This window comes from Cyrtonyx montezumae, unplaced genomic scaffold, assembly GCF_038088225.1.
Source record: "Cyrtonyx montezumae isolate F1298 unplaced genomic scaffold, pur_monq_1.0 scaffold_34, whole genome shotgun sequence".
Classification (NCBI taxonomy): domain Eukaryota; kingdom Metazoa; phylum Chordata; class Aves; order Galliformes; family Odontophoridae; genus Cyrtonyx; species Cyrtonyx montezumae.
In genome coordinates, this window is record NW_027072039.1 from 5319436 (window position 1) to 5346329 (window position 26894).

A 26894-nucleotide genomic window follows, 5' to 3' on the forward strand; every position below is an offset into this window, starting at 1 on the left:
CTTTTTAAAAGCTCATTGTCATTTCTGGAAGGCCACAAGAAGGTCTACAGAGATCTCCAGATATCTGTGTCAACCTCAGCTGTTCTCGGGTTATGTGATCTAATGGCATTGAGAATCTTAAAGCAAAGGAAGGGAGAAAAAATGGGGAAAAACGTACAAAGAGCCAGCTGTACACTGACACTGTTTTAAGTTCCACCTTGCATTAGAGTGGAGGCAAGGTGGCTGCTTGTACATGTCTGTGGCCTGTTGTCCTGTAGCTGTAGCACTAGCATCATCGTGTTTTTGTGATTCAAGCTATGGTCATGCATTTATTGATAAAGGCAGCCAGCAGCCAAAGAGGCAAAGTTGCATGTACAGAAGAAATCAGAAATACCAACAGAAATAACAACTTAAAGAGCTAAGTGCTGGGAACACGGAGACTGATGGAATTACAGCATTAAATGAAGTTTGCCTGTGCCTCTGCCTTTCCTCAGTGTACCGAGCTTGGAGAAAGCTCCAAGGCAGATTGGCAGCCAACAGGACAGCCCTTGGAGAGAAGCCTTCTGCAGTGGCTTACTTCTTCACTCCAGTACTTAGAAGTTAACAGGACTGTCTGCTTAATTGCCTGCCTTTATGAACTATTCCCTAACTGTTTTGCTGCAATTTGCTTACCATTCTGAATGCATATGACCTTTTGTTCTTTGTGCAGTGCAAGTGATTATGGGACTTATGCCCTTTTTTTTGGTGTTGTTCATTAGAGCTCTGTTGTTTTTGTCTGCTAACACAGCGAACAGACTGTTGATTTTGTTCTTCATATGCATTAAGATATCATTCTGTTTGTAAATTTAGACAAAAATCGGTTTTGTCTGGATTTTTTGGGCTTTTTTTTCTTCTTGAGCCAATTTCTGCCAAACCCTATCTTCAGATTTACCTTCAACCTTTAATTTTAATTCCCTTTTCTTTTTTTAGCCGTTTTAAAAGTTGCATTTCATGCATTCATATTTTTTAAGACATGAGGAACAGTTTGTAAGCTGTTTCAATCTGCTGTAAATTAGATGCGCTGCACAAATTGTGGATGCTTAGGATTTTTTATTGATTGTTGGCTTGCAGCTTTTGGTGGACCAAGGGGAAAGTTGTTCCATGGGTTCCCATTATTTGCATTTTTTTGAATCCACAGGCTGCTTGGAATTGACTTTTTGAAAGCATTAAGTTCACATATTACTGGTTTGAATTTTATTATGTGTGCAAAATAGCTCATAATCAAATCGCTTGCATTTAAGCAACCATTACTGTTCGGTCTGTAATCATTTAGTGGGTGAGGTTCAGCCTTGTATAAAATTAAAAAAGAAACGTTTCATCTTCGTAGAAGGAGTTAAGAAATCAGTGATTTCATTATTTCTCAGCTCAGAGGAACAAGGTGTTTGAGAACTGCAGAGATGTGGCACTTGGGGACATGGTCAGTGGGCATGGTGGGGTGGGTTGGCGTTGGGCTTGGGGATCTTGGAGGCTTTTTCCAACCTCAGTGATTCTGTGTCGAGGATTTTGTTCAGCCTAAAGTCATCCCTGTTGGCTCAGCTTCTCCACAGTGTTTTTCTGATCTCCAGTTTTGGAGACAGTTTCCACCTGTGCATGAGCTGCCACTTGTCTCCCACTTGGCCTGAAACAGGCAGGAGAACAACTTTGGTCTTAACGTAAAACATTTTTTCCACATTTTAATTCCATTTATCATGCCTTAAGAATAAAAAATAACTCCTAAACCTACCGTGCACTCAAGATGTGATCATTGCAAACCAAGCACCGTTAAAAGGCAACGTTTGCCCATGATAAAAGATCTCCATGAGATAAATTTCATGCAGTGACTTCTGAGGGTTGTAACTAACTCTGTGCCAATACTTCAAAAATGTGTCGGGGTCACTCCTCCAAGGAACTGTTCTCCCCGGAGGATAAGCCATTGCTGAGGAAGAAAACTGGTTATTTTAACCTGAATATTGGCGTTCTGGGCAGTGATCCCACAAAGAAGTGCTTCAGCATAGCTGCAAAGGCAATGAGCTGTGGCAGGAAAGCAAAACTTGGCACAGGGGAGCCCCAGAGCCAAAGACGATGTTATAGCAGAGCTCACTGAATATTCGAAATCAGATCCCCGTATTTTGTTTTATAGTTACATTGCCTACAAAGCCAAAGTGCTTTATTTATTTTGGTGAGAAGTGCTACTTGCTGCACATCCCATTTCATCCAGTTCTGTCTTCTTCCTCTTTGTGGAATAAGCCCCTGCAGCAGACAGACCCCAGGTTTCGCCTGTGCTTGCTGCACCCCCAGTAAGCTTCACCATGTTGGCTTTAACTGATTGTTCCATCTCTACAGCACTAGATGGTGCTGATGGCAGCATCTCTGAAATCTGAGCCTTCAAAACTACCAGTGATCCTAAAAGCAGCCCTGCTGCTTAGGGGAGAGGCCGGTCTGCAAATCTGAATTTTGATCAAACATTCCAGTCTGTGAACGCAGTACCGAGTACAGGAGGGGAGAAGATGGAAATCCTGTTAATGAGTTATTTCTGTGTTACTTCTTCCCTGTTTTTTGGCTAATAGCTGTGACTTTTGTCCCAGGTATTCCAACTCAACCATTCTAGGATTCGGTGATTCTAGGACTCCATCATCCCAGGCTTCCATCATGTGTTTGATTCCTCTTGTGAGGGTTTTCTTACACAGCACGAAGGAAAAACTAGGACTCCGGTGTCCATGATGTCAAATGCATCACGTTATCCTAATAACTGTGAGCACAGTTGCTCTGTGATCTCACTGGGCATTCCTTCCCTATCAGTGCAGCCAAGCTTATCACCATCCCAGCAGGATCAGGCACCAACGTCACTGATCCCAGTTTCGGCTGTTCCTTGCCCTGGGAGACATTGGCTGAACCTTGGGGATGGCGTGACATACCAAGGGCTCTTGTGGGGGTTACTGAGATGACTTAAGTGCTGCAACGTAAGCTATTAATTAATCTGCTCTAAGGAATATCTGACTGAAGAGGCATCAAGAAAGGGTGGGATTTATTGAGTTGGCTCTCAAGATAGAAGATCTGGGCTTGAGAAGCAAAGTAATTCCTTGCAGCTCTGAGAAGTGTTGGAAAAGCTTTCTACTGAAACTCTTGGCTAGCAAGTAATGGGAACAAGCTCTGATATCTGCTATCAGTATCTCTTATCTGTCTAAGGCTGCAAGGGATGTGATATCAGCACTGTGTTTGAAGCTGAAAACAAAGGGCTTCCTCAAATCCCGAACATCATTTCTTTAGGCACAAAAGCTTTCTGAGAGCACTGAAGTTGTCCTGCAGTTCCAGGAGAAGATGGCTATTGAGAGTATAACTCTGAGGCAGTATTTTGCCATTCTTTTATCTATTAAACTGACTTGAACCTTTTCTAGCTGAATCTGTGAACACAGTCTGCTGCTGCTGCATGTACCAAGAGCAGTGTCACCAACTCCAGGGATTGATGTCCCTTCTGGGGATGTTTGTTGGTGGCTGCTTTTATTTTCATCAGAACAGTTTTTTTACCCTCAGAGAACCAATGGAGTGATTCTAGGAGAGCCTGGTGCCATCCTGAGTGTTCACCTTTTTGAGTATTCAGTTCTGACTTGTGGCACCTTGTAGTAAAATGCAAACTCTCAGCCTCCAAATACCCAGAGCTTTGGCACATACTGAGATTCTTCCCATCCCGAGCAATTGGGTTTGATATTAAAGAACTTAGCATGGAACATATGATGGTCTTTATATTGTTTATTTTATAAAATAGCTCCAATTCAAGTTCTGCTGTTGCTTAACTCAGATATGTTTGCATAGACACATGCGTGTAACTATTACACACTGCATTTTAAAAACCTATAATTCAGGTTAGTGCACAGAGGAAAGCATCTCTTCTATCTGCTTAGTCTATTTCAGACTGCTATTGCGAATTTATTTCAACATTTATTTCCCTTTTGTTTTTTTCTCCCCTCTAGTTTATTTTCTCTGCTGTCTAAAAAGCACAACAAAGTGCTGGAACAAGCCACGCAGTCCTTGAGAGGTTCCCTTGATTCCAACGACTCTCCGCTTCCTGACTATGTAAGTACTGAGCTCCATGTTGTCGTGGATGCCCCAAAATTCAAGAGGTATACCCATAAATCTGCAGAGATTTATCAGAACTTGTGACAGCTCAGTAACCACCAACTCCAACGCACAAGAACCTGAGTAAATGATGTAATGTCTGAGAACAAATGGCAAAACAAAACCACAGCTCTGGAGAGCTGGGAGACACCCCGTCGGCGTGCAGCTTTCGCGCCACTTATATTGCAGGGTATTTAAATGGTGCAGTTAGAGACATTTTTAAGAACAAGGCTTTGGCATCTACGGCGTGTTAAAATGCCTAAAATTGGTTGAGAACAGTTCCCAGTGAGCCTCTGAGTGGTACTGCATCCGTGGGTCACATCTGTGTTCTGAACGCCGTGTGCATACAGCTCTCCTCTCAGTTTGCTCAGCCACTGCCCACAGATAGGCAACAGTTCTGTGATTTAATGGCACGGGCTGATGGAAGATCTCGACCTTCAGTACAAGGAGGCTTCTTCCAAGGATTCGAATGATTTGTTTCTGTACTGTCCAAGTGTCTCTGGTTTGTACTCCTTTGAAGTTTCTCTGTAATGCTGTTGCCCTATCAGTTACTCCCAATTTTTCAGAGTGAAAATGCAACAGCTGTTTTATTTTGAGTGTTAATGTTCTAGGACGTGGCTCTCTGATGCAAGACATATCGTAGCACTCTAGCCTAAGAGTACCAACAAAGATCATTTGATGTAATAGTTGGATAACATGAGTTCATCTACCCAGGTTTCTTCACCTGTGTCTTCTAGTTGCTATTGCTGACACTACCATGAGAACTGGAGGCATTTTGTGATTCGGGGGCAGGCCAATGTATTCTGGCTGGCTGGTGATGCCTTAATTCACATGGAGCTCCCTGCAGCACTGTTGATGGCAAAGCTGTGGTTTCTTTCCCAGGAGCAGCTGTTAGACCCTCTGTTCATCAGCAGCTTTGATCTCAACAAGATCCCCTCTCTGCTTTGTGTTTGGGGCAGGGGATGCTGCTGCTGTTTGTCCTGTAAGGTGGCCCCACTCTGCTTAAAGCTCTTCCAACTGCATCAGGACGAACATGGGAATGCCCCAGAGCCTTTGGGTAACACGAGGATTTGATGACGTAGAGCCGCAGCTGTGAGGAGTCACAGATTTGGGATGGTTCAGTGTTCCTGATTGCTGGGATTGATAAGGCTCTGGGGCTGCATTGCTCAGAGGTGATTATCCTCTGTTTCCTGCCAGCTTCCAGACTCCTCCTTTGGTCTCGTGGCACTTCACTGATCTGTCCTGAAAAGCTGAGGGCCTCCAGGCAAAGGGAGGCTGTGTTGGTGGAGGTGGTGGCTGCAATAGCTGCACATCCAAGCTTGCTTCATTCTGTGCAGTGTCACAGAACAATCTGTAGTCACCTCCCTCAGAGACACCGTGGGGTCCTGGGAATCCTCTCCAGATACCTCAAGAATAGGGCAGATACCTTTAACACTACATAGACTCATAGAATCATTAAAGATTGGAAAAGACCACTAAGATCCCCAAGTCCAACCATCAGCCCATCCCCTTGCAGGTGGATGAAGCTGAAAACTTTGTGGAGCACTTGATGAAGCACTTTGGAGTGCAGCTCATGGATGTAAATAACAAGCTGCATTTCTCCCTTTTTCCTCTTTATGATGTAGGGGGGGAGAGGAGGAGAAGGGCAGCAATTGGAAAGATTGCCTTAGGGGATTATAAAATCTCTGCAGTTTATTGCCTGTATTTTGGGAAAAGAATGCATGCTCCTATGCATGCCTTTTTTCCCAAATGGCTCACATTTCAACTCAATCTGAGGCACAGTCATCTGAATAACAGTGGCAGCAAGATGTCGTTTACTGAAGGACACTCTGCTTCTGAAAGCCCATGTGTATGTTGTCTTGTAAGAACAGTTGTTTGTTTGTATTTGTATTACTAAAAGAATTCCATAAGGAACATGAGGAGTGAAGGAGCTGGGAACTGAGATAACATCAGGGTCTGGAGTCCTGAATTCTATGTTGGCTGAAGGATTTTCTCTTTTTCTGTTTCTGTGTGACCACTGTCCAAGCATGAAGCTAAAGAAGTCTTAATTTCTCAGTGATTGAACAGAACTGTTTTTCTGTCGTAGTTAGCTTTTTACATTAATGCAAGGTTTTTGACCTAATACACAGCCCTAATAATCTGCTGATCTGTGAAAGTTGTAAGAACATGGGATCCTCCATCACCATATTTCTTGGAGTCACCTTGTGTATGCTCTGGGCTAGAGAAGAGAAGGGGAGAGGAGGCCTCATGGTCCTACAGCGATTCAAGACTCTACAACCCCTTGTGGCCCTACAACTCCTTGCTGTCTTACAGCTCCTCATGACCCTATAGCTCCTCAGGGCTCTACATCTCCTCGTGACTCTACAACTCCTCGTTGTCTTGCAGCTTCACATGGTCCTACAGCTCCTCATGACCCTACATCTCCTCAGGGCTCTACATCTCCTCGTGACCCTACAACTCCTCATTGTCTTGCAGCTTCACATGGCCCTACAGTTCCTCATGACCCTATAGCTCCTTATAGCCCTCTAGCATACGTCAAAGCTGTGCCCCAATAAGGAACTGATCCAACTGGTTTTATATTGTTCTTTTTGAGGTTTCCTGGGCTTTAATAAGAAAAGAGCAAGTTATTTCAACATAAGATCCAACCAGTTTCCTGGTCCTGTAAGACAGAAAGCCCCTATAAACTGTGTGCAGTTCAGTTGAGGTGCAGGAAGAAGCCTGAGGAAGGACTAGAGCTTTATTTTCATAGAAACAATTACAACTTTGGAATACACTCTGTCAAGTTTCCCCTGTCAATAAGTATCTCCAATATTCTCCAAAACAAAGAAATAGGAAAAATCTACTCCGGTTTGTTTGTGGCATTCTTAGGTTCAATGAAAGCACAGTCAATAAAAGTTAAGTTTAACTTAACAGGAAAAGTGGTAGTTGAATAAACTAGAATGTTGCTTCAAGTCACTTGGGTACACATATCAATAGTTCTTTGTGGTTTTATTGCAGCCTCATGTGATTTGTTGTGTCAGAACACCAAGAGATGTGCAACCTTCCCTTGGAAAATAGCGTGGTGAGGAGGGGGTGGGCCTCTTCTCCCTGATAAATAACGACAGGACGAGAGGGAATGGCCGCAAGTTGCGCTGGGGAAGATTTAGATTAGACCTGAGGAAACATTTTTTCTCTGAAAGAGTGGTCAGGCACTGGAATGGCCTGGCTAGGGAGGTGGGTGAGGCACCATCCCTAGCGCTGTTCAAGAAGCGTTTAGATGAGGTGCTAAGGGATTTGATTTAGTAGTTGGGTAGGGATAGTGATAGGAGGATGGTTGGACTAGATGATCTTGTAGGTCCTTTCCAACCTTATGAACCTATGAACCTACATCAGAGCTGGTTTTGATGCTACCATATTCCCAAGCAGAAGTGTCAATGTAAGAATCAATTTTGGTCTCCAACAGCTTGACACGCATCATCCCTTGGGACTTTGGAGTGTATTTGGCTCCATGGTTTTAGATGGGTTTCTGCATTTCTTTCAGCATCATCTAACGCAACACAAGTGCTGGGGCTTTGTGGCAGGGGGAACCCAAACTCTTGGTTACCAAACTCTTGGTTGGGTTGGAGGCTGAGTGGGTTTCCACCATCAGTCCAGCGCAGGGCTGTGCTTCTTAGAGCTCCTGGGTTGGCCACCTCCATCCAAGAGTTTACCTGCAGCCTTCCACTGCTTCAGTGGATAACACCAACAGACAGCAGCGTGGGTAAGCTGGTTACCAGCCTCAGAGGAAAACTAAAATTCATCTCAGTTTACCTTTTTAATAGCTTCTTGAATGTTGGCTGTAATTGTTACGCTTGTTCCGTCCAGATGAAGCTCTAACAAGTGAGGAAAAAATTCTAGCCATTACCCATTTAGTGCTGATTTCTTTATTTCCCATATAGGATTATCACTTAAACAGCACTCCACAAAGTTGTCAGCCCTCGAAGCAGTGCAGTGCAGTTGGACTTTGCATAATGCTCACAAACGTGGTCCTTTAAATATCTGAAGCACCATCTGTTAAACTCTGACCAGAATGTGTTGATTCTTTGTTAGTTGGGTATAGAAATGAGTGCATGTTGGCAATCCAAAGGGAAGGCATGCAGGATGTGAATGCAACGAGCTATGTTTGCAGTAGCAATGCGTGGTGGTACAGTGACTCCTTCCCTGGCTCCTTCCCAACCTCGTTAACGTTACCTGCTGTGCAGAGCAGTGTTACATGAGGGCTTGGGATTCTGCACATGTCCATGAGGTTTTCTCTGGTATTAGTAACAAGAAGTAAACTTTGCATTTATGTGATGAGATTTTTCTGCTTTGTTTTTTCATGTCCTCCTCAGTCAGTGCTCTGTAACGGACCAAATGAAGCCCAGTATTTAGATTCCTCTTTGATTTATCCTCAATTTCTATGGTAAATAGAAAGCAGCTGTCTGTTTAAGCATTAATTCTTGAAACTCTTGGGCCCCTCCAGCGTCATCTGGAAATAATGCAGCTTGTAAAACACAGCTAAGAAGAAAAAGCAATGTTTGTTTTATGTGGGATGAACGACTTCAGTTGGGGTCCTTCTAATGCAGCCATTAAGGAGGTTATTAAAAAGCACTATTACCGTAGTGCTTTCAAGAAAAATAATTTTTTTTGTTAACTCATATCTTGTTGTTGCAGTTGATTATCTTCAAAGCTGTGAGTACTTCAGAAATAATCCTTCGTTTTAGGTTCTTTAGTGGAGAACCAAACTGATCTCCTTCCTGTACAAGGGGAGATGCTGAAAGGTTTCCCTGTTTCCTTTCCTCCTTGGAAAGAAGTAGACTTGTTCAAGTGGGGTCTCCATATTTATCTTAGAAATTTGGGGTTGCTGAAGAGTAGTTAAATCGGGTCTGTGAGCTGCAGGATTAGCTCTCATAAATGTAAGGAAACAAATCCTCAGTCTCTGTGTTTTCTGGATGTAGTTATGATACAGTGGATAAAAGCTGGTAGTGCCATAGAGCCAAAGAATGTGGTAATCCTCACTGACAGTGTGAGCCTTGGAGCACCCAAAGCAAAATCAGTGTTCTAGAAGTAGATAATATTAACAACTGTACACTAAAACCTTTTGTCCACGATGTATGTCTACCATTATGTTGCCTTATGTTGCCTGTTCTGACACTAACCAAACCGACCATTCCACGTAGGAGTTTGGTATTCCAGTGAGGCCATGGTATCTCGTGTTACAGACTTGTTTTATCAAGGGATGAAATGAGATAAGTGATGTCAGCCTACCCAGCACGTGGCAAACGTTCACTGTCAATGCAAAGAGCACTTGAATGGTGAAGAAGAGATGTAACGTCCTTCCATGGGATCATCTGATAACTTCAGTAATGATGCAGAAATGAAATTAAACCCACTTCCAAATAAACTGGTCAGCCGTAATGGAGTTAGTGTGATGCAATTAGTGTTATTCAGCTGGTAGTCTGTGAAAGGACTGCTTTGAGGTAACTGCTGTGAGCAGACGAAACGTGTACGACTTGCTGAGTGTACCCATGGCAGAATGGAAAACTTTTAACAAACTAAATTAAGACTCCTAATTGAGATATGTCCATATTACATAAATACTGGGAAAGAAAAGCTAAAGTCACTTACTTTCTCCTAACTCAGAAGCCACCCAGTTTTCACCAGAAGCACTGCCCAACTCTCTTCAATGCCATTTTTGTCTCTATTTTCTCAATTACTGTATGTCATTAAGTAACTTAATAAGGGGTTTTTTGTTTGTTTGTTTGCATTAGTCATAGAATCATAGAATGGCTTTGGTTGGTAGGAACCCCAAGTATCATCAAGATCCAATGCCCACAGCAGAGCCACCAACCTCCAGATCTGGAACTAGACCAGATTGGCTCTATCCAACCTCATCTTGAACACCTCCAGGGACAGAGCATCCACAACCTCTCTGGGCAGCTGTGCCAGCACTTCACCACTCTGTCAGTGAAGAACTTCCCCCCTGACATCTAATTAACGTGCATAGTTAATGCACTGAACAGCTTCATCTCAGTATATGTGTTTTTAGACCTTTTTGTTGGCTGCTTTAACAAGCTTCAAATACAATTGGACAAGAAATTGGTTTTTAGGCTGTCCTTAAGGTGTGGTATCTGGTAAGCCAGTGTCCCATCGTTATGTTTTTGTGTGGGGTGTGGGTTCCAGCAGTTGGAGCTGTACCGAGTAAGGAGGCAATCCTGTTTTGAACCAACTTGCCTTCTTTTTGATCACTCTGAGCTAGTGGCTCATGGGCAGAAGTGACACTTTCAGTGTCAGGTTATTCTTGAGTATGCCTGTCCCCACTCCATTATTGAGCCAGAGGCTATAAATACGTTTTCTAAATATTAGTCATACCCTCCTTCAGATGAAGTACATTTAGTTTAAAGAATATTTCTCCTACCTAATTCCCCTATTTTTATACCATCAAAAAATAGTCATTTCAGAATAGTCTGTAATCACCAACCGAACCCAAATCTAAAGCAAGATCTTGTACTGAGTAACTGCAAATTTCTGCAGTTCTGTCTCAATCCTTTGTCAGTTTTTTTTTCTTTTTTTTTTTTTTTCTTAAAATGAATTGGAAACTTTCCTGAGAAAAAGGAGTGTAAATTATCCCTATCCAGAGAGAACAAACTGCCTTAAAATCCTGTGCTGGAAGTGCTAGTGAAGTTCAGTCTGATTAGACTTCTCAATATTAGTCAGAACGAGTAGTGTATTTACAGTTTTTTGCATTACTGCATCTTTTTGATAATGTGCTTGAAGGATCTGGGGGCAACTACATTGTTTTTTGCAGATGCAAAAAGATGTTCTTGGTTCCTTGTTCTGTGTTACACTAAAGTCTCAGTGGTATCTGATATTGTGTTACGTGCACAGATGGCATGAAGTGTTATTTCACTTAGGACCTCTCAACACCTGGGAAAATAAGGACAGGCATCAGTATCTGTATTGATTTTAGAATATGCAGTGTTGCAGCAGCACCTGATTAAAAATCTTTGATCAGATCTATGAGATGAGAACAAAATCTGATGAAATGGGAAGAACCTTTGTAGGCTATTAAATGACAGTACTTTTGTTTTTGTACTTGGAAGAAGTGTTTTGGATAAGGCCACTTGGATAAGGCCACTATGAGCATTCATAAAACAGAAGGGGGTATGGGCTGCCCAGGGAGGTGGTGGAGTCCCCATCCCTGGAGGTGTTCAAGAGCCGTGGAGATGTGGCATTTCCAGCATGGTCAGTGGGCATGGTGGGGGTGGGTTGCAGTTGGGGTTGTGGATCTTGGAAGCCTTTTCCAGCCTCAATTCTGTGATTCTATGACTATAGCTAAAGATAGTGCTGGAGTTTGGCTTAGAAAATGAGCACTGTTTGAGCAGTTTCTCATGTTTCTCATTTATGAGCACTGTTCCAGGGTCCCTTCCTCCCTCCCAGAATTGAAGAGTAGAAATGTGTGTGCTGATTTTCCACTGTGCATCTGTATGTGTTGCATCTGGGAGAACTACAGTCCTGATGCAACACAGTGATTTTAGAAAGGCCTGAGGTAGGATGCAGCACAATATCTCACCATTAAGAAAGAAAGACCTCACTAAATACCTCCTGTTACTACATTGTAGGACAGCATTTGGTCCCTTCAGGCTGATAAAGAATTTTGATGTGCTTGGATGAAAAACAGTAACTACTGGCCTTCGGAACATCTTTAGCTTTTGTTTTTACCTACCAGTGTTGGTATTGTCCTCAAGTGGTTTTCCTGCTCCCAAGAAGAAAAGGAGGATACTGGGAGCTGACCTATGGGTGGCCTCATCCATTCGGGGAAGGCCAAGTAGTTCACACATGTAGGATGTGCAGAGGTTTTCAGGAGGAGCTGTGGTTTGTATTGGCTGAAAGTTAGGAAACACTGCTTTTCTGAAAGAGTGGCCAGGCAGTGGAGTCACCATCCCTGGAGCTGTTCAAGGAATGTTTAGATATTGTGTTGATGGACATGGTTTAGAGAGAATTATTGGTGACAGGTGGATGGTTGAACTGGATGATCTTGGAGGTCTTTTCCAACCTTGGTGATTCTATGATTCTGTTTTTCCATATGTTACAAACATCCCAGTAATTCTGTTTTTAAATATTACACCCTGTAAAGGGCAGGAAATGGACACAGAAGGAAATCTGCTCAAACCGTTTTGGGCCATTCAGTACAAAATGCTAATTGGAATTATTTTATATTACTTTTTTTTCTGTATGAGACACTGGCGAAGCACTACAGCTTTTTGATATCTCACCTCCTATTTCCATCCACTTTTCTTCTAATTTTATGGGCACACATCTAGTTTTTGGTTGGTTATTGTTGTTTAAAAAATAAATAAATAAAACAATAATAAAACAACAACAAACGAGTTATTCAATGACATTGAAAGATGGTGTTGGTATGAAGTGGATAAAAAAAAGATAGAAATTGGACAGGAAGTAACACTTCTTAACATTATATGAATTAGGTAAAAAATACAGCACTTTAAAGACTCTGTGTGATTACATTTGCACAGATTTGTAATTAAATTGCATATTAACACATGCATCCTTGGGAGAAGGGAAGACCTTTGTTTTCACTCATTGTCATGATATCTGCCTTTGGAGTATTTAATTCTGCAACTTTAAATTTAAAGCAGTGTCAGGAGGTTGATTCATTACTGCTTTTGCTTAATTGACATAAAAGCTAGCCTTTTTTCCCTAACTTTAATGGCAAAGAAATGTTAAAAAAAAAAAAGCTGGTAGTCATTCCACATCAGCCTTCTGTCAATGAAACACCAAACATCAAACTGCTTCAGAGAAACATCTTTCAAAAGTTCCCAAAGAGAAAAGGCTCTGATACTTGATCTGAAAGAACTGGTTTGCTAAGAACAGGAACCAACCATCCTATTCTGCAGAGCAAAACCCAACTGTCCTATTTTATGGAACAAAACCTGACCATCCTGTTCTATAGAAAAAAAACCCTCTCACCATCCCATTCTATAGAACAAGAACCAACCATGCTATAACCAACCATTCTGTAACAAAACCCAGCCATGCCATTCTATAGGACAATCAACCATCCTGTTCTATAGAATAAGAACCAACCAACCCATTCTGTGAACAAGAACCAACCTAAAGAAACATCTTTAAATTGCCAAATCAGCAGCTCATTCACAGCACTGGTAGAGAAATCAGGGACACGTGCAATGCAGAGAAAACCAAAAGCTGGCATCTGAAGAAATAGCTGCAGGTTTTTCCATTATGTCCATCTTTGTCTCATGTTATCTGTCTGTTGCTGCTGTGCATAACAAACCAGGCTACGCAGAATTCAGAAGAACCAATTATGAAGGTTTTCATAAACATTCCAGGAAATTTTGTTGGACAGTGCATTTTTTCCCCCTGTATTTCTGAAAAATGTCATCTGTTAATTATATTTTTGTCTTTATATAGCTACCTGTGAGTACAAACTGCTAGAATTCCGTTCTGTGGGTTTTAGCTTTGCTCAGTCTCAGTTATAAGGTTTATTTTTCATTATTGAGGCTGTGGCTGCTGTGTGCTTGCAGACCATGAGCACTACTCCTCAGTTCCTGTGTGATCAGAATTGATGCAGGGGCCTTATCCTGTCCAGGGGGATGCTCTTTGGCAATAAGATAGAAAGTGGTAAAAGCAACACTTACTTAACACAGAAACATAGAATCGTTAAGGTTGGAAGAAAACTCATTAAGATCACCAAGTTCAGCCACCAGCCCATCCCCAATGCACTCACTAACCATGTCTTGTGCTTCTTTTAATTATGATCAGTTTCTCACATCTTTACTGTGTATGCTCAGTATGTTTGCTGATGGTGATTTGGTCTGAGTGTAGTATGTGTGTGTTCTCACCAGTGGTTGTGTATCTGGATTACTCTTCCAACTGTGCTGTTACATCCCCTGTCTTAAAACACTTTGGGCGTGTTGGGTGTCAGTGTTCTCAGAGACCTGAACTTTGTCCTTTACTTTGTCTTAACACTTTACAGAACTACAACACACAAAGAGCACTGCTGCACCACCATCAGTAGTTTTATGTGCCCTTTCCATAGCAGTCCCACCCTACAGGCAAAAAGGCAGAAGTCTTGTGCTGCTGACTGCATTATGAGTTATCAGGCAAAATAGTGAGCAATTTTCCATTTGGATTAGTGTGGAAACTTGGTGCAGTCTGTGTTTATTTCTGTGGATTCCATAGTCTCAGCGAAGTTTCTACTCTAAAACAAAGTCAGAATTGCCCCGAGTGGTACTTTGGGTGGAGCACAACTGTCATATGTAGAAGGCAGTGTTGGTTTTTGAATGTCACAGCAAAGATGCTGAACCACAGTATTTAATCAGTGAGGAACCAGTGCAGAACTTTTAAATTTGGCTTCTTTGCAGTTGACAGCTCTAGTGAGGGGTTGATATTTGTTCAGTTTGTTTCTATGCTTTCTCAATTAAAAGCAAAAATTAATTGCTTTCTCAATTAAAATACCAAAGAGAGGTCTGTAGCAGGGAGTGATTTTCTTGAGTGACAGTGATTGTTCCATTAGAAAACACACTCTCAGATGTTTTGCAGTGAGTGCCATAGTTGTTCCTGCCTAATATATTAGCAAGGGTGAAGGATATAGTTGCTAATATAGGATATAGTCATGATGCATGAGCAAAGAGGCTGTAAGGATCTGGTGGATGTGTTACATTCCTGTGACTGCTGTACTGTGCAGAGTATGGGAGGTGTGAAGGGAGAATGTGAAAACTGGTTCATTGGAGTTGTTAATTGGTCTTTGCTGCCTCTGTCCAAGATGTAATGTTTTTCTGTCTTTGCAATAGGTAGAAGAGCTTCTGCACTTCAGCTCAGTATCACATAGAATAATAAAGCAAAAATATCAGGTGTTTCTTTTCTGGAGAATCACTTGCTTCCAAAGAGGTTCATCAGAAGTCATCTTCAAGGAGCAACCTTTTAGGTCTAGAGCATTCATTAAGTACCACTTACATATTAAATGCAAAAATGTGAGACTTGATGTGAATGTTACGTAAGACCTGCCATGTAATTTAAAGAACAAATTAGGAAGTGTTGGAGTTTCAGTTCATGCAGCAGTAGTCACTGCACGAAACCTCCCAGCAGCTCTCCTGGTAACAGCTACACTGGATGTGGAGTGCTGGAGTCAGAAACTTTTTTCATCTGAGTAACTTCTTTAAAGTCCATGAACTCTGTTCAAGATAGACAGGTTCTGTTAATTAAAGCTGTATCACCATGATCTGCCTGCCCTCGGATGGTGGAGGTGGGGTTTCACGTGAAACTTGTCCTTTCCTGTTCTACCAGTCAAGCTAAACAGTCTTCACGTACCTCTAGGGAATACTGAATCACAGAATCATGAAGGCTGGAGAAGACCTTCAGGATCACCAGGTCCAACCCCAACCCATCCCCGTGTAGCCCACTAACGGTGTCCCTCATCTGCTTCATTTCAAGGAGAAATAGAAAATTTTCAGGGACAACTTTCCCTTTCAACTGAAAGAGGACTTCACCATATCTCAAGTATGATTTGAGAGCGATACAAATTCGCAGGTTTAACTCGAATTTTCTACAGCATGAATGTCATTGTCATCTTCTCTAGTGATGGTTGCCTCCCAGGTTTTACTGGACCTTGTAATTTTGGCATCTGGAAATCACTGGAGAAGGAAGCTTGCCGGCCCTTGGCTTTCCAGCCTGGAATTCAGCACTGGGAATAGATGGGAGGTTTTAAAAGTGAAATTTGGAACCAAAAGGCTGGATGCTGGTCTGGGATGAAATGCCAGAGGGCACGACTATCTACAGTTCCACAGCATGAAGCATCTCCTGCAGCTGCCTTACTGAATCCTGGTCTAAGAAAAATGCCAAAATCTGAGTCTCTCCATCACTTCAGTGCCTTATCATCATTTAGGGTCTGTGTGAGTGCTTGGTCTTTCCTTTGAAAGTAGAGAAGGCTTACTAACACAATAGCTTAGGAAACACAGCATTCTAGGCCAACATCTAGAAACTTCTGATTGATCGGGAGCCTTGATTTACTGGGGATAAATTAAAGTATCTCAATGTGAGGAATTTTAGCACTGGAATTTGAAAGAGCAAGTGCATGGAAGGAAGAAGAGGTGAAGAAGTAGGCAGGAGATGAGCAGTGGGCTAGCTACAGAGTGCTCATAAAGCATACAGAACCACGACATTGCATGAGGTGCACTTATGTAAGGGTTGCAGAGTTGCACCTTTCCTATATGTCCTTAGAAACAGCTTGATATTTTCCTGCTGCAAATGGGATGGCTTGGGAAAACTGAGTGCAGTTTTGAGGATAGATTTCATGTAAGCCCTAAATTTTCTCTCTCGGTACTTAATTTTCCCACCACTTTACATTATGGCCAACAGTTGTCTTGGTTTGACATGACTATTGTGCTATATATATGCCACTAAAACAGAAAGACAAACATTTCTATTGCTTACTGATTGGCTCCAAAGTTCATCTGTAAAGTGGGTGTAACACTGGCTTACTGTGCAGTTCCTTCTGTCCCCTCCACTCTTCCACTCCTTTAGCAGAGCACACTGATTTTGTTGAAGGTTTTCTTTTCTGCTGAAAACCCATGCAAATCCAATGGCTCTCCTGGAAGCTCTCCCCCCAAAGCTAACACAAACAAAACACGCATGCTTCTCTGAAAGGAACTAAAAACAGAGTGAATTACTTGAAAGTATTTAACTGTAGGAATTCCCCCGTAAAGAGGAAAGGGAAGGGCTGTAATTGTGGATGATGCTGAATTGTGTTAGCAAGGTGAAATCCCCTCGAGTGCCAGCCTGCCTCTTCCACACCAGCATATGGCACACTGAGTATGTAACAGCTGCATCACAGCAGTTGTGGAAGAGCTAACTACTGAAGATCCCAAATCACAATCACTTCAAGCATTCCCTAGCATCTATGGAAGCTAGCTGGAAAAAAAAATCAAATGGAAAATGAACTGAAGCTGGTTCTGATTACAGGCTTTATGCTTATGTTTCTCAGAGGGGATGAATCCCATTGAAACTGTTGCATGTGGTGTCATGGATCTGGAGAAGGGCCATTCACTGCAAGGCTGCAACCTTCATTCCACCATTTCTCTCTGTATCCTCGCATCAGCGTGGCAGCATTGCCATGAGCAGCTCACCAGGGATTGATTTAGTAGTTGGGTATTGATAGTTGGATTGATTAGGGATTGGATTTAGTAGTTGGGTAGGGATGGTGATAGGAGGATGGTTGGACTAGATGATCTTGTAGGTCCTTTCCAACCTTATGAACCTATGAACCTATGAACCTTTTGTCTCCTAAGAATCCTTAACACTGAGAAGCTGGAGATGTGCGTTTGCTCCTAACAGAGCCTTTTCAACTGCTATTATAAAAACAAAAATTAATTTAGTGTTGGTCGTATCAGAAGCAATAAGCACTGGGAATGTTCTCATGGGAAAACTGAAAGATGAGTGCTGTAAATTAAGCAGCAAATACTGAGTTCTGTGGAATCAAGGCATCATTACCTCTTCATTGTATTTCACTAAGGACAGTGGTGATATTTCAGGATGCTCCAGCTCTCCCCAGGGGTTGCCTTAGCTTTGTGCTTCCCATCTGTGCATTTCTTGTTAGTGTTTATCAAACTCACACTTTTGGGGTTTGTTCGGTGGGGGTTTTTCTTTTCTTTTTTTTTTTTTTTTTTTTTTTGCAGATTACATTCTCATTTCTGGCCTGGTTTTGTTTCCCTCTGTATTCTGTCAGCCTGCTTCCAGGCTGCCACTGTCACTTGTTTGTTCCTTTTTACACTAACAAAGAGAAACAGGCAACTCAGAACAGGGTTCTGTGTATGTATCCCCCTCCTTATCTGGGATGGGGATGTAGTGGGGAGATAACAGCACGGTTGGAAGAGTAATCCAGAGACACAGTCATTAATGAGGCTGCTTTGTATCTGTGCCTGCTGCCTTGTTCCACGTGCTTCCAGAACATGAGCAGGCTTCTGCCTTTTGCCTAGCTCTTTCTGTTGGAAAATGGGGTCATTTGAAAAAAGTGACTACATTGAATTTCTACCCAGAAGAGGAAACACGAGGGGTTATCTGTGGTTACCTACAGTAATGGCAGATGGGAATGCCCATTTCTTTTGGGCTTCCCTCTCAGAAAGTCAGCAACCAGCCCTTAGCTTCCACATTTCTTGTGATGATGGATGTAAACATCTCTATGGGCACAAAAAAAAAAAGGGGCAGACTTGCACTGATCGCTGTTGATGGAGGCATCATCCTCAGAGCTGTTTGGTAAAGGAATGCTGCAACTATTTGCAGTCTGAATGGCACATCAAATTTCTCAATGGTAAGCAGTGAGAAAATGCCACTGCTTCTAACTGGTGCTTAATAGATAGAAACTCATCTGCCTGTCCTCTCCAGCAGCAATTCTGGCTTTTCTTATTGCAGCCTGTGCAGTCCAAGAGCAGTATTCCTGTGTGCTGATACCTTGGCCATCTGTGTTTTGCATTTCAGCTGTGCTCAGCTGCTCTGGGGGTCAGTCTGCAAGGTGATAAACTATTTATTCTCTCTAACTGCAAAATGTTTTCATAACCTTCTTACTATCTGTCCTGGCACCACATCTGGACGCAGAGGTATCCTACCCTGATACGGTGAACACAGAGCAACAGATACACACAGCATTTATCAGCCCTTACAGCACTTCTCCATTTTCTTATCCAAACGCAGTCCTTGGCTTTCTGCTTGCTTTTTCCTGTTTTGAAAACCTCTAAGCTTTTGCAAATACTTTAACCACTAATTGTAGGAGCATGCAGCTCTCCAGATAATAGACAAGGGAAGGAATGCTGAGATTCAGTCCCACGTCTGTCTTTTTCTAGTTCATTCTTAGCAAATCCCATCCCTTATGTAAGGTGCTCTTAGACCAGAAGGACGACTGTTCAACAGCTGGACAGCTTTGAGTGACCTTACAGCTAACAAAGTAAGGCCTTCAGTGAAGGGAAGAGTCTCTTTAAGTTTAATATCTGGTTTCAGTTGCTTGTGGAGTGCCTGTGCCACAGTGGTGGAAGAGTTTCTCTTTTCACATGTGCGTGCTGCCAACCTAGTGATTCTGGGAGGCATCCCTGCTTTGTATTCCCATTGTATGGGGGAGGTACATGGGGCTGTAGGATTTGTACACATCCTGTGTGTTTTAGGATAGTATCTCAGTCACTGGGTCGTCCTGCTGAATTGAAAAGTGAGTTAAGTACTGCTCAGTGCTTCTTAAAAGCCACTGTAACATACCATATAGGGAAATCAATCCAAGTCAGTGGGCAGACACTGCTTGACCAATGAGTAAAGCAGATTTTGGTGTTTCTTCAGATTCCAGCTAAGCAATGATTCCTGTTTTTTTTTTTTCCAAGACTTTGCATTATTTGCATTTCATGGCATCTAAGTGGGATGCTGGTTCACAGCATACAGACTAGGAGGCTGCAGAGGATCCATCCACGTTCTGGATTGCTTCAGTCAAAAGAGAATGCAATCCCATGGACAGATGAAGTGGCTGCAGTGATTTGGTTGTAAGGGCTTCTACCAGTATTGTTAGTGACAGCACAGCAGTAATTCCTGTGGCCGGGGCTGAGTTTTGAAAAAGGAGAACCTCACATTCAGAAAGGAACCCTTAACCTGCAGTTAGCCTGACATCACTGCTAAACAACTTTCAAAGCAAGCATGGAGGGAATGGGCTGGGGTTTGACACGATGATTGCAGAGGTTTTTTTCCAGTCTCAAATGTTTCTATGAGTCAACAGAATGCTGTCTCAGGTATGGCCTCATTACCAGGTATTGTAGTGCCTCCTGATAACTCAGAAAATGGCTGCTTTGCAGGCAGTCAGAATAGGTGCCAGTGGCCTCAGTGCTCCTACAGTGCAGAAAAGCTCAACTGCTTGGTGTGATTCACACTTGTGCCAGACCTGTGGGGTCTCGCAGCATTTTGTTTGATGTGTGGAGGGACCCTGTTCCTTCCTGATAGGGACCAAACATAAAATGTATTGAATTGAGGACGTGTTGATAACGCTGAAAGACCAAGTTTGCTTAACCTTTAGTGAATGTGGTTGCAATATTTGCTCATTGGGATGAGCCAGTGGCTCCCGTTGAGAGAGGCAATCTACAAGGCTGAACACAGTACATTTACAGATAAAATTTTGGACAGATCTCTTTGCCAAAACTCAGGCATGCTGGGTTAGCTCACCACAGAGACAATGACCAGCTAAGAGCTCTGTTAGTAACAGTCACTGTGAACTGTCCTTATTACCCCATGTATTTTACAATGGGAAAGGGCACACTCACCTTTATTCCTTTCTTGCAGGCACAAGACCTGAATGTGATTGAGGAGGTGATCCGGATGATGCTGGAGATCATCAACTCCTGCCTGACCAACTCCCTCCACCACAACCCCAACCTGGTGTATGCACTGCTCTACAAGCGTGATCTGTTCGAGCAATTCCGGACCCACCCCTCCTTCCAGGACATCATGCAGAACATAGATCTGGTGGGTGACCCCTTCTTTCAAGGTTGCACATGCTTTTTATTTGATCCTTCTATTCTTCTGAGAGGTGGGAAATACCTGTAATCTCCATGTTGATTCTTATCACTAAATTGGAGAGAAATGGGTTTGAAGGCTGGACTATTGGGTGGATAAAGAATTTGTTAAATGGTCATAGCCAGAGGGCTGTGGTCCATGGCTCCACATCCAGGTGGGTACAGTGATGAGTGGTGTCCCTCGGGTCCATCTGGAACTGGTACTCTTCAACATCTTTAGCAGTGACACATGATGGGGCAGAGTGCACTCTCAGCAGTTTGCAGATGACACCAAGCTGAGTGGTGCAGGTGACACAACAGAAGGAAGGGATGTTGTCCAGAGGGACCTGGACAGGCTGAAAAGCAGGCCTGCATTAACTGAATGAGGTTCATCCAGGCCAAGTGCAGGGTGCAGGGTCAAGGCAATCTCAGACATGTACAGACTTGGGGAGCAGCTTACTGTGAGCGACCCTATGGAGAAGGACTTGGGAGTTTTAAGCTAAAAGTGGGAAGGTACAGGTTTACAACCCTTCAGGATCCCTTCCAACCCAACTGTTCTATGGCTCAGTGGTCACTGAGGTCCCTTCCAACCCAACCATTTTGTGGTTCTGTGACAGATAGAGACCTTTTCTGCTTGTCCAGAACCAGGCAAATCATTACTGCCAGGTCCTTCCACCTGCCAGCTTCGTGCCTCCCACAGAAAGCAGCGTGTCCTTTCCTTTGTTACAGTTAAATGTAGGTTTTCCTCAGCAATTTAAAGAGTTCCTCCCCAAAAGTATTTAATACTGGGTTACAGCATAATGCCAGCTACATTCCAAAACTATTTAAAGCTTTCCAAGGGAGCACGCTGCGTTTTTAAATAGCTCCTTTGTTACAGAAGTGAGCATGTCAAAAAAAAAAGAAGATTTTTCTTAAAAATATACCTGTCACCAGCTGGCAAGTGCTGAGAGCTGTCAGGCTCACAGATCTGAATAAGACACAGCATTCAGCTGACTCCTCTTCCACCCTGCCACGTCCTCCGGTTCACACCTGGTATCAACAGGACTACCATCCCATAGAGAAGAAGTCTTTGTCTTATGGGTTGATGGTTGGACTTGATGATTTTAGAGGTGTTTTCCAACTTTAATGATTCTGTGATGCTATGGTTGTGTGCTACAGACAACAATTTGTAACTGTTCCATCTGCCACTTGGAAGTCGGGCAGATGATGTCAGCACTGGGGCAGCTTGGCTGTGGATGTGTGGGCAGAATCCTGGAAGGAACAAATGAGGTTCTGACTCCCAAAGTTTGCTCAAGCACTGATGCAGGTGGGATCTCCATTGTCATGTCCCCACAGGATGGTGACGTTATCTAAAAAGGAACTTTGATTAAGTCAAACTCCAGATTCGGCTCAGAAAAATTCCTAACCTGGATGCTGCTAGAAGCTCAGAGGTTGTGTTTGTGGAACAGTCTCCATATTCTTGACTTGCTCTTAGATCCTTTTGTTAAATATCAACCCCTAATGTTTTAGACAACAGCTTTCTCATACGGCCCGTAGTGTTCTGTGTTGAAGAAAGCTGACCAAAATTCAGAATATAAACAATCTGTAATGATTTTTAGAAGCTGCAACAGTTGCCAGGTGGTTTTGTCATGAATATTTGAAATAAGAGTGACCTTGTCTTCAGTGATTGGAGCAGCGTTGGGCACAGTGTTTCAGGACCTGGCCTCAGGGTTCAGAACCTTCAGGATATTCTGCAGTAATGGCGTTGGAGATAACACCTCTGCACTTCATTGTCGAGGTGCAACACGGGTGAGCAATGAAGGGTCACCAGCATGTAGAACATTCCTTTACTACTTCTGTTGTCCACCTCTGGGTTTTCTTCAGTAAGTTGAAAATCACCAGTGATGCTGGACATATGGGAACAGTTAACACTGTACAGAAGAAACTGAACTCAAAATACCTCCTGGTTTCCATGAATTTCCTTTACATTTTAGAAAGTCACCTCAGTAGGATATTGTGTGTCTTGTTGTGGCTAACTGGGATATTCTTCCACTGAATGGGGAAGAAAGAGGAATGGCATGGTTCCTGTTCTGTTGTACTGCAGAAATGTCTCTGTTTCAGAGGCTTTCCATAATTTGGTCACTGTCACAGATGTGCCAGGGATTTGCTGGAGACTCCTCACTCATAATTACCAAAGGTGATATTTTTTCATGATTATACTGAGAAGTTGTTGCCTTTCATTACCTTCACTCTTCCTAAGCCTTTGCCATGCCAGTGACAGGTATGGTGTGGTGGAACAGGCTGGGCTAGGACCTGCAAGAATTCTCTTTGGAGAACAGTGTGATAGAAATCAAGAGGTTGGGAGCAATGCAAAGGATCCAGTGGATGCCATTTCCTACTGGGAATTGAGTTCTCCAAAGGCATTTCCCTGCTGGGTTTTAAAATGAACTGAGCTGTGTTGACTCTGGCATAGCAACTTCTATGTCAGACCTGCAGGACCTGCGTGAGAACTCACTCTTTATGGTTGTTTTTTTCTTTAATTGGCCTTAGAAAAGCCCTGATCCTGCTCATTACCTGAGTCTGGCTACACACTTTCCATGTTTGTTTGCTTTTTTTTCCTTTTCCTACTCACCTTCTTTGCCAGGAGTGGGGAAATGGGAGCAGAGCACTCTGAGAAGTTCCCACTGAACATTCTCCTGGCTTCAAGGGGGATCTGAAAACCTTCTGCCAATGAACCTCTTCCATTTCTCCTGCTGCTGAACCACCTGAAGCAATTCCATCCCTCCTAAAACACCAGGTCCCTAGGACTGGCTTTGCCTTGCTTCCCCCTGGGCCAGAGGGGGTGAGTGAGCACTGTGATTGATATTTTCCTTAGGAAGGCACCCAGCTTAAGTGCTAATCCCCAAAAGTTTTGTTTTCTCCCTCTCTTCTCCTACCAAACACACTGTGAATGCAGCGTGTTGGGCTGGAGAAGTGAAACAGCAAATGTCAGAATGCACATCTTTCTTTTCTCAGCGCTTCACAGGGAAAGAAAAATGACAAAAACAAAATCCCAGCTTTTTCACTTGCTGCCAAGCTGTTTTTCCCTTCTGCAGAGCTGACCTTAAGAGGCGTGGGCAGAGGAGGCACAGGGAACAGCACCGTTGTTTTTATCTGCAGGAGAAAATGAAGAGCGGTAGCACTGCGTGCAGATGGATCTGGGACAGCATCAGTTCAGTTTAAACCGAGATAAAACAAGTGGGAAAAACATCTTGTCCTTGAGGGCTGTTGCTGCTACAGTAAATATCAGTCAGTGTTTCTTCACCTCAGTCGTGCTGAAAACAATGCACGGATGAAATAACAGGCCTTGCTGCTGTTCCCTCAAAGTCTTTGTTCGGTACATGAGAGCAAGGTGCTCAGCACCAAGCTTTAAAGCACATGCTGAACCCTGCAGCTCATGTCCTGCCATCCACCCCGTTGGCTCTTTCTGATTTCCTTACTCTTTAAGTGGACAGGGAATTGAGACCTATTAATTCTCAGGATTATTTTAAACACGGCTCTTTGTTCCTCATGCATGGACAATAAATAAAGCTCACTGCAAATAAAAGGACACATCCTATTATGTCAGGCGTTCACTGACATCTTCTGCATCTGGGCAGAGGCAAGGTGCTTGACCTACAGCCCTGGGCAGAGGGAGGTCATGCTGGGTGCCTTTGCATATGATAATATTGCTTAATATATATATATACATTGCATATATGTATTATGCAATATAACATATTGCATAATAAGCAAGTGCCTCTTCTGGGATGCCTGTCTATCACTCCTCTCTTGCTTTTCCCCTTATCCATATCTCGTTGGAGTACTGTGCTATCAGGGTTAGAAAGAACTTGATGTGGAGCACCAGTTCCATTCTGTCTGAAGAAGAAAGACAAATGAGGGTTAGAGATACGTATCACTATTTAAGGGGATGTTTTTGATTTTAATCCGCACATCAAAAATAGCAGTTCAGAATTCTGTGGACTGGTGACATGCTGTGCAAATACTGGGAGCTCTCTGGACTGTAACTTTGTGGTAGAGCACCTCTACCACAAAAAGACAGAAGTCTTTGAAACACGTTCAGATTGGAGCGTTTGGCTTCCTAAAATAGGAACCACCAGATTTCAGGTAGCACCTGCAAGCTTGCTTCCCTTCTTGTGTGCACCTTTGATGATTGTGTTTTATCCTTTGGATTAAAGCCTAAGACTAATTTTTTTCTTTGTTGTGGTTTAGCAGAACCTTCACATCTGAACTCAGCAATCTTCCTCCCCCATTGCTTTTTGCAGGGATTAGCAGTGGCAGAGCTGCAGTCCACTCCTGTCTGTAAGGATGCAATCCCTGCAGCATCAGCCTGGGGCAGGGGATTCTCCCCTCAACCATGGTGAAATCAGAGGGGCCACCCAGAAGGTTAAGCCTGTGTTTTCCCTTGAATGACTGCCACGTTTCAGTTGTGTAGAACAGAATCAAAACATCTCTCCCTCTTCCATTCAGTTGATGTTTTGGAGTCGCTAGAGAAGGTTGCTCTGAGTTCTAGCTGTGGAACCACAGGGGAGGACCAACAAACCTGAATCCCAAACCAATGATGCCATCAGCTGCCTTTGTTTGGTGAGCAACAGCTGAGCTAGGAAGAGTAATTAGGGTAATGGGTACTGGGTTCTGGCTCCTGCTGCAAGTTGCTGCAGAACAAAGATTTTGCAGCCTGGTACGCTTTTCTCCCTTCTACTTGGGAGAATTTGCATAGATTACCTGGTGTGATGAGGCTGTAATTTGGACACATGTGGGCACTGCCACTTTGCAGAGGAGCTTACAAGTCAGGAAACGTAGCAGCAGTGTGTGCAGAGAGCAGGTGCTGTGCATGGCTCCAACCAAGGGGCCAAGGGCAGTGCAAAATGCCTCCAGCCATCCTACAGGGCTTTCTAACAACCTGAGGGATTTAGGCTTTGCCCCATATCCATCATTCAGATCTCCTCCTCTGGAAGAGGAGATGGGATTCCCAAAGTGTGCTCTTAAGAAAGGAGCTCTGGAAGTGCAGGTTTTCTCATGTCCCCAGTGGAGAACTGCTGGTGGGATGTTGCTTGGAGAGGGATGAAAGTTGATCTGACACAACTGTGGGGCACTAACAAGGAACAGCTGGGACATGAAAGGAGGGCTGAGGGGGATGCCTGGGGAAAGTCAGCTTGGGGTCATTAGGGAGAAATGCAGGAGAGAGTGAGAGGGAGTTTGTGGGTCCTTGGTCCTGGGATTTGTGTCCAGATGAGGGAGGTATGTGAGGATAGCTCATCTGGGGAGAAGTGCGTCTCTGTGGGCTTGCTTTTTTTTTTCCAGTTGCCATAGATTTGGATGCTACAAAATGACCAAGTGAGTCCTGTATACCCTTGAAGTTGTGCTGAGACATATAATGGTTGTTTTTGAGCTCTCTGTTGAGTAGCCATTGAAAAGACAGGGATTTTACTTGAAAACTACAGTAGATTTCTGTCCCAAACTACAGTCAACAGGAATGCCTTGAAAGTCCCGTGTGCGTGAGAAGGGTAAGAGCTGAAGGATGCTGAGGTGTGCAGTGCTTGAGAATCTCATTCGACTAATTCAGCTGAATGTGTTAAATGGTGAATAATTCATCTGCCCCCTAAAAATGCCTGCAGAGCACTGACAGCTGGGGCAACGTGTCATCCACAAAGCGTACCTGACGATGCCGCAAGCAGCAACGTACAGCTTCTTAAGGAAGTGCTCAGGCATCGATCCAGGGAAAGAAGAAAAAAGCTTTGTATGTATGTGGACACAGGGATCCCTTCTGTTTGCTGACGTGCTCCAATTCTCCATCGTAGGTGATCAGTTTCTTCAGCTCCAGGTTGGAGCACGCCGGAGCTGAGCTGTCGGTGGAGCGTGTTCTGGAGATCATCAAGCAGGGAGCAGTGGCTTTGCCCAAGGACAGGCTCAGGGTAAGTGCTCAGCTCCTTGGTTAACATGTCTTGTCCCAGTCAGTTACATACACACACTCACATCTGTGATGCCAGAACGTTAGTAGCAGCGGATGAGGGGTTCCACTGCGGACTGCAGGATGTGTGTGGTTTGATTTAAATTGCTGGTTTGTGCTGAATATTTGGGTGAGTTTTCTTGATCAGTCACTGAACTGAAGCGTGGAGGAAATGAGATTTGCTGAGGGTGACATTTTCCTCCTCGTATCTGTATCATGCAGTCTCACCTCTCTGCCCATTAAGATGTAAGCAGTCATCGTCCTCA

At 43.4% G+C, this 26894-nt stretch overlaps 1 protein-coding gene across 4 annotated transcripts in view; it reads left to right on the top strand.

Moving 5' to 3' along the window:
* The window catches only part of DYM (dymeclin), a 151996-nt gene that overhangs the window by 103683 nt on the left and 21419 nt on the right, over nt 1-26894 (top strand). For 2 of the 4 annotated variants that reach the window (XM_065745241.1, XM_065745239.1), the window contains exons 14-16: nt 3966-4068; nt 20449-20631; nt 26480-26593. In XM_065745241.1, coding sequence (XP_065601313.1) covers nt 3966-4068; nt 20449-20631; nt 26480-26593 — 400 coding nt within the window. Of the gene's footprint in view, nt 1-3965; nt 4069-20448; nt 20632-23283; nt 23479-26479; nt 26594-26894 lie in introns of those variants that run through there. The other 2 variants (XM_065745243.1, XM_065745242.1) reach the window with 2 other exon arrangements.